At 32.8% G+C, this 7,885-nt stretch overlaps 1 protein-coding gene across 1 annotated transcript; it reads left to right on the forward strand.

Moving 5' to 3' along the window:
* The first annotated feature begins 1,291 nt into the window (after nucleotides 1-1,291).
* Nucleotides 1,292-5,352, forward strand: LOC107857592. The gene is made up of 3 exons (XM_016702411.2): nucleotides 1,292-1,797; nucleotides 2,137-2,267; nucleotides 4,153-5,352. Exons 1-3 carry the CDS (start codon nucleotides 1,657-1,659, stop codon nucleotides 4,943-4,945), a joined length of 1,065 nt encoding a protein of 354 aa, XP_016557897.2. The 5' UTR covers nucleotides 1,292-1,656; the 3' UTR covers nucleotides 4,946-5,352.
* Nucleotides 5,353-7,885: the final 2,533 nt, after the last annotated feature.

The raw sequence follows: 7,885 nt of genomic DNA on the forward strand, positions 1-7,885 counted from the left end.
ATATATTTTCTAATTTGGTGTCTCTCTTTTCCTCCACCATTTTCCATTCATATATACACCTTGAACCCAACAGTTATTCCACCATATATATATATATATATAAAACTATTCCATTATTATAATATAAATGATAAAATAAATAATACTAAAACTAATTATTAATATCTCCAACTAAATATAAAATAAAATAATCTTACACTCTATACATCACATCAAATTACCCCTAAAAGTTACTGTAATTTAGATCCTATCTCGCACTAGAACTAGTATATCCCATTCGCTAATAGAGTATTATGAATAACCTTTATCCCCTAAAGTACTCGTTAAATTTATTTTATACTCTCAATTTTTTTGAATCTTTGGGAATGTTACTATGGAAAATTGGAAATTATATTTAATGTAACTGAGTGTAATTCTATTAGTTGGCATATTTGATTGGTTAAGTAATCACTTGGTCAACAGATAATTAAATGTAATTGGAGAGGGAAATTACACTTTCCAGTTCATAAAGGGAGGCTGTGGATTGTTGGTAATTACATTGTGTAATTACTTTTAATTCTCTATCTTTTATTTCTATTTTTGTATTTTAATTTATTTTTATTATTTTAAATTCTATATTTTATTTTATTACTTTAAAATATATTTTTTATATTTCATTTTTTTTTCTAATTTCCTAACCTTTACTTATTTTGATTCCAAGCAACTGTTCATATTATTTATTGTTTATTCATTTTTTTTATTTTTTTTAGTTAGCATAATTTTGCTAGTATCCTAATTTTTAAATTAAAGTAGAATTCGTAGTTAAATAAAGTTATAGACTTACATTTTTCTTTTCTTTTGAATCACTTCTATGTACATAAATATTTAATTTTATATTATTTATAAAGATCCTTATTTGCCTAATACAAAATTTTAATTTTTAATAATTATTTTTTTATTTTAAAAATATAATAAAACCATGTAATGTCACTTGTGCAATCACACAAAGTCCTTTTGGCCACAATTTGACCACAATAGAAAAAAATTATGTTCACATTATAAACTAGTTAACTTTTAGATATTTTTACTCTTTTATTTTAAAAATTAAATAACTTTATCTATTTGAAAGAAAAAAATAATATAATCTTTTTATTATTATGATCAAATTTAGGACAATTTTTTGTGACCATTTAGCCCTATCCGATAATTACTATCCTGATAATTATATTAATTTCAGTGACCAGATGACTTTCTAAATAGACCCTAAAATTTTGCTTGAAAGTCATTAGATGAATAAAATTGATACTAGGTAACAATTTCACAAACTTGAATGATTCTATCTCTCTCTATTTCTACAAATTGTTTTGTTTATTTAATATTTTTTTAAAGAAAAGTGTTGTTTTGCAATATAGGGAACTTGCCAGGCTGTCCTTGTAATTTGAGTTAAACTAGTCAAGAGATAGTTGAATAGGGAAGGGAAAGAAATAAGAAGAGTGCAAAGAGTGGATCAAAATATCAGAAAAAAAAACATCACCCTTTCCCCATTCACTCTTATCACCACGAGACGAGATCGGCAGCACAATCTACCAGATCTGTTAAATTTCTTATTTATTTGGGCAGAATTTGGTATTTTGAATCTGATTGAGTTTTGGTTATAGTTTATTGGATTTAGGGGTTATGGATTGGGAAAGGAGAGTGAATGGAGGAGATTATAATAATCTGACATCATCCTCTTCGTCTTCGTCTTCTAGTTATATACAACACCCAGTTTCCAAATTTGATACCCTTGCTGGCGTAGCTATCAGATATGGCGTTGAGGTAAATAGAGTATTACTTTTTATTCTATTCGCTTAAATCTGATTTCATTATGCAAAAAGTTGAGTGTAATGTTATGCTTGGGGCAGCTGCTCCATGCTAGTGATTTTCTTTTCACTAGAGTCTTATTTTGCTTCATATCTTTTACTCTTTTGAAACCAAAATACTCGAGGGCTGATTCTCGAAACTTTTTTACTGATTCTGTGCGGTAAAAGTGCTAAACCGACCACTTATTTTGTTGTGAATTTGTGTTTTGCTTTATTCTATCATTTTGCACTTAGAAATTGTTAAATTTTGGAAGTAGCCTGATGGTCATACAATGCTGTTGCTGCATGTTGTCAGGTGGCTGATATTAAAAGGATAAATGGCCTGGTATCAGATCTCCAAATGTTTGCTCTAAAAACACTTAATATACCATTACCTGGGAGGCATACCCCCTCGCCAGTTTTATCAAATGGTCAACACACTCAAAGGTAAATCTTCCATACTGCTTCTTTCCCTACGGCTATTCATATAGATATGACTCTCATGTCTGAGGAACTTTAAATTTGTGGTCTATTCTTTTGTATTTCTGGTTTAGATGATAGTCTTATTACGTGTTTATGCATGACCCGCTGCTATCATAAAATCTATTTAAATGTTGGTTTTCAATGCATATGGATATGGTGACCATATATTTTCTCTAATTTGTGTTGTCCCCGGCTGCATTTTAGCTTCTGCACAAAAGTATTAGGAAATTGATTGTTATTTAATTCATGTAAGACACGATATCCAAAAATCATGGCTCTCAGTTATTTGTTGTCGAAATGCGTGAACTCTTTTAGATTACTCCCTATTTGTTGTTTTGATACTTTATCCATCTATGGATCAATATTTTGATCGGGACCAAGTCAATCGTTTATATTTTTGCTTCTCTAGCTACTCGAATCATATCTTTATTGGTCTTATGCTAATATATCGAGGATCAACCAACCTTTCTTTGCTCCTGAATATATGTAGGGCTTGCTTGGGCTAAGGTGTTTTTTGATGGACCTTGTGAAAGCAAAGCTTCTAAGAAATCCATTTATCTTAGGTAGAACATAATATATTGCTAGGATCCTCCAAATGGTTGCCGCACCCATGTTGTATCCCTCCAAAAATGACCGAACTTTTGGAGGACCCAATACAGTAAAGCTTTTTTTTCTTTTTGGAGGACCTGACACACATCCGATGGCATTTTTCAAGGATCCAAGCAACATAGGGTAGAAGTACTCTTCCTTATACTTGGACTAATGGATCTGCACTTATGGATAACCTACTGCATTTTGGTGTACAAAGATTGTGGGTTCGATCTGTTTTCCGGAATATAGTAGATAGTTGTAGACCAGCATTATTTGACTCTAGCTGTAGAAATAATTAGAGATCGAGTAGCAATGAAGCTGTTCATGAATGATTACTGTGGCTCATTCATTTAAGTATGTGGGTCAGCTGATGTTCTTAGTTTATTTATTGATGAGTCATGCTTAATAAGTGTTTTGTAAATGATGTTTTTACATGATTTTCTCACGTCCTTAGTCTTGAAGTAAATAGCGGAGATTCATATCAATCAGAAGGAGAATGCTTTTGTTTTTTCCTGTTTCAAGATTTGTAAGCTTGCTTGGGTTGTCTCACGAGAAGTTTCTTGCATGTGTGATTATTGTCTTATCATACACCTTCACAAGTCAGTTCCTCCCTAAGTTGCTTGACTCTCCAAAAATGTGGTTGCACCTGTGTCGGATCCTTAAAAGATGCACTACTTTTGAAGGATCCGCCACACACCTGATGACATTTTTGAATAGTCCGAGCAACATAGGTTCTTCCCTCAATATCCAATACCAAAGGGAGAATTATTGTCTTGCACGAGACACCTCTTAAGAACAAGTATGAATGTCATCTAACAACTAGAGGTGGTCAATGGATGGCATTTGGGCTCTGAGAAAATATAGGAAACTTGTTCAATGCAGTTTTAGTTTCAGAATTCAAAGTGACTAAAAAATGCAGGCTATGTGATAATGAGAGATCATAGGGCTTTATCACTCATCTGGCTTGGACAAGCTGAGAGTTTGAAGCTCATGCCTTTGAAATTACAAGTTTCAGAAGGAAATGCTATACGGACCTGTTGATGTTAACATGTTTGAGGATTGTATTAAGTTGATTTACCTCTACATTGAGTATTTGTATGACTCTAACTAGGTGCAAAGTTGACTTAATTTTATTTGGCTAATTCAATGCGAAGAACCTGAAAACTTCTTTTCATATACGGAAGCTTGTAGCTTGAGTATTTTACCTTTGCACACTACAATCTGCAATAGTGGCGAAGTATGACTTTTTTTTCTGCAGACCTCGCAGCTCTGACCAGACCTCTTCAAGTCGTCGACACTCTGATTTATTTGATTCGTTTCAATCCCTGAAACTGAAATCATCCTCTCCCCAACCAAAAGTTTCACCAGCTATGAGCAGCTTACAAGGATATTATGGTCTTAAACCGCCAGATGAGAAAGCTCAATCTGAAGGATTTGAAATGGCTGTGTATCGTAAGGGAGGATCACATTATTTAGAAGATGGCCCATTTTACAAATCCTCTCCTCTTTCAAATCCACCACTTAGTCTTCAGAGAAAATCCAAGAGTGTAGCTAATGGTTTTATGTCAGAGAATGGAGTTCCTACAAATCACCTATCAACAGAAGACACCAGAGACAATGGTTCCGATAGATGGTTTGAGAAATTAGTGAGAAGGCGTCAAAAGTTGGAAACTGATTTCACGCGTACTCCAGAAATGCTGTTGAAGGAAGATAACAGCAACAACGGCTGGTTTTCAGCTGTCACTGGGAAGGGCTTAGCTCTGAGACCCAAATCAGCTAATCGAACTCTCTGTGGGGCAGATGCCGAAGCAAGTTCAATAAGTCCTATTCCTACTGGCTTAGGGGATTCTTTTATAAACGACAGTGCTTCCGTAGTTAGGAAGTCATCAAGTACATCGAATTTGCAAGATTCAGATACCGGTACATTGTCTTCTCTGTGGAATTTGAAGCCAGATTTTCAAGCAATTTCCACTGCAGCCATTACTAAGCCAATCTTTGATGGCCTACCTAAACCAATTACAGGTCGAAGAAACAAGGCTGCGCTCGATTAGCTTATTCTTTCTGCATTAGCTGCTTAGAAGTTCATTTCTTCAATACTTTAAACAGAGCATTCTCCGATGAAGTGATAAATGGAGATTAAAGATAGAAGACTTTGGTTATCTCATGGTAAAATAAACTTCCTTTAGTTTGTGAATTCTCATGGTTCATACCTTCCGTTTGAACTGTGTTCGAGATTTATAGCAGCACCAAAAATTGGCTGAAGAATCTCTGTTTACAATCGATTTTTGCTATAGCATGGTAGTGCATCGTGCAATTTGTCACAGCATATGTATATTAGGCATTCAAGTTCATTGATCTGAAATGAGGAGAGAGGATATTGTTTATACATGTATTATATGATCCGTACATCACTTCACATGATTTTGTGTTTTATTGTTTCATCATCTATTCTTCTGCACTAGTCTTTTTGTTTTTCAATCAAGAGACACTCGATGATGTCATGTTCTGAGTTATGATCCGTTCGGAATTGACTCGATGGAAGCTTCAATAAATAGTCAAGTCCCAGAGATTTCCATCTCATCTAAGGCCCCTTCCATTCGAGCAACTATCACATAGACAAGATCGACACTGTCGGCAAGTGATCTCTAGGATTGAAAATTCAATTTCATTATTGTTTTGAGAGTGTACTTTGAATCTGATTGTTCTCTTCGCACCACTTTCAGCGTATAATTGACAACTGCCCAAGAAAACGATATGGATAGCATCAACTCTGAATTCGCAATTCTTACTGATGTTTAAGGTCATTGGTTTTTAGTTGGATTTAACTTAGGTAAAGATTTTTCAATATTAAACATTGAATTTAAACATTTGATGGTAGGTTAGTTACTTTATCCAAAAAATTAACCTATTATGATCTAATAAAAAGTTTGATTTTGTAGATATATTATACCTAATAAATGATCTGGTTATGAAAATACCCAGACATGTAAGCCATACGTTTGGGTAACCATTTTACGTTTTCTTTTGCAAGGATATTTATCAAAATGTTGACCCGTTAAAATGGTCGGATTGCCATCTGCGATTATCCTTTATCATCACAAAACTCGGTATAAAAGAGGTCTCCGACTAGTTTTTTTTTTTTTTTGTCGCTTTTTCCTTTTCTACCTTTTTTGACGATTGCCGCATGATAATAAATGCCAACAAATTCCTTTACAGCTAAACAATCATTAAATCTTTGTTGTCCAACTCTGCTAAAAGGACGCGCAAGAAAGCTTGCTGCTTATGTTTATGGCCTAAAGAGATGCTAATCAGAGCAGGTAAAGAAAACTATTGCTTGCCTCCGTTTACTTTCACTTATTCATTTTAAACTTTGCACACCTCGTAAAAAATAACAATCAATATAAGTATTTCACCACAACATCCATAGTAGTCAGTATGTAATCTTAAGTCTTGAAAAACGATTTAAAATAAATTATCATGTGATAAGTCAAAATAAAAATATACTGTTTTAAAATACGGGATAAGTATAAGCAAAAGCTGCTGCAACCCTTTTTAATTCCTTCATTCTTCGAAGCGTGTACTGCAAAATTCATTGTGTTAGACTTGAAAGATTATCAGATACTCTATCAATATATTGGGGGGAAGTGCAGTTACGTTGGCGGAATGCAACTCAAATTCAATAACTGAATAAGAATTTAGTTTTTTTTTTCTTTTTAAAAAGGCGATCTTAATCAAGTCGTGATTAAATGAATATAAAATCTAATTAAAATTAGGAAAAAAGATAAAAAAAAATACCCCTTTATTTTAGTTTAAAAGTTAAATTTGTCCTTTATTATATTATCAGGTCAATTATATCCGCCATTATACTATGGGGTCAATTATATTTCCCTCGTTATGAAAGTTAACAAAATTATCCTTGAATTGGATGGATTCCCTCAAATTAATTTTTTACCCAATTTTTCTTAAATTACTCATTTTTTCAATTTAACCTGACCTATACACACCTAATTGATTTAACTAAATATCTTAAGGTATTATCAAGGCAGTTCTTGTTCTTTCAAATTCCAAGTATTGACAATCGATCTTTCTCTAATTTAAACACTATTTTTTTAAAATAGTGATATCTAAAGCTCTACATTAATTGTTTGCCCAATTAAAAACACCAGTCATGTAACTGATAATATCACCAGCTAGAGCATAGGGGAACGAACAATCAATCTATCAAAAGCTACTAATATGTTTTGTCTAAGAAAATGTATATTCAAGAAAAAATGGCAACCTAAAAATTCCGTCCTCCACAAATAATAGAGTTTTCTTTTCGATATATGATAAGTTAGGCTAAGAAGAACAAACACATGCAATGCATGTAAAACAATAGTGATTGATAGTTTCTCATCATTTATTAGGAAATAGAAGTTCCAATTTACAACTTAAGGATTTACGGCCAGCAGCCATGAGACTAATCCTCCGTTCCACTGTCAGCGCACTAAGCGATAGGGAACTGGGCACAGAGTTTGCTCCATAATGGAAGTGCGACAAAACAAAAAAAAAAGTGTGTTTTGAACCACCGGGAGCAATCTCATATTACAAACAAAATACAATACCTGAAAACAATGTCAAGAACCTACGAGAAAAAAAAATGTATGAATGGGGTTAATAGGTAATAGTGATATTTAAAGCTCTACACTAATTTAATTAGGTACGTATGGATCAAATTGAATTTTAAAAAATGGGTAATTTAAGAAAAAATTGGGTAAAAAACACTTAATTTGGGAAAATTCATCCAATTCAAGGATAATTTTATTAACTTTTATAATGACAGGAGTATAATTGATCTCATATTATAATGATAGAGCTATAATTGACCTAATAGTATAATAATGGTCAAATTTGACTATTAAATTAAGGTAGAGGAATATTTTTGATTCTTTTCTCTTAAAATTATTAATTCTTTTTTGGAGGGAGGGGGACAAATACACATATATACACTA

Source organism: Capsicum annuum, chromosome 2, assembly GCF_002878395.1.
Source record: "Capsicum annuum cultivar UCD-10X-F1 chromosome 2, UCD10Xv1.1, whole genome shotgun sequence".
Lineage (NCBI taxonomy): Eukaryota > Viridiplantae > Streptophyta > Magnoliopsida > Solanales > Solanaceae > Capsicum > Capsicum annuum.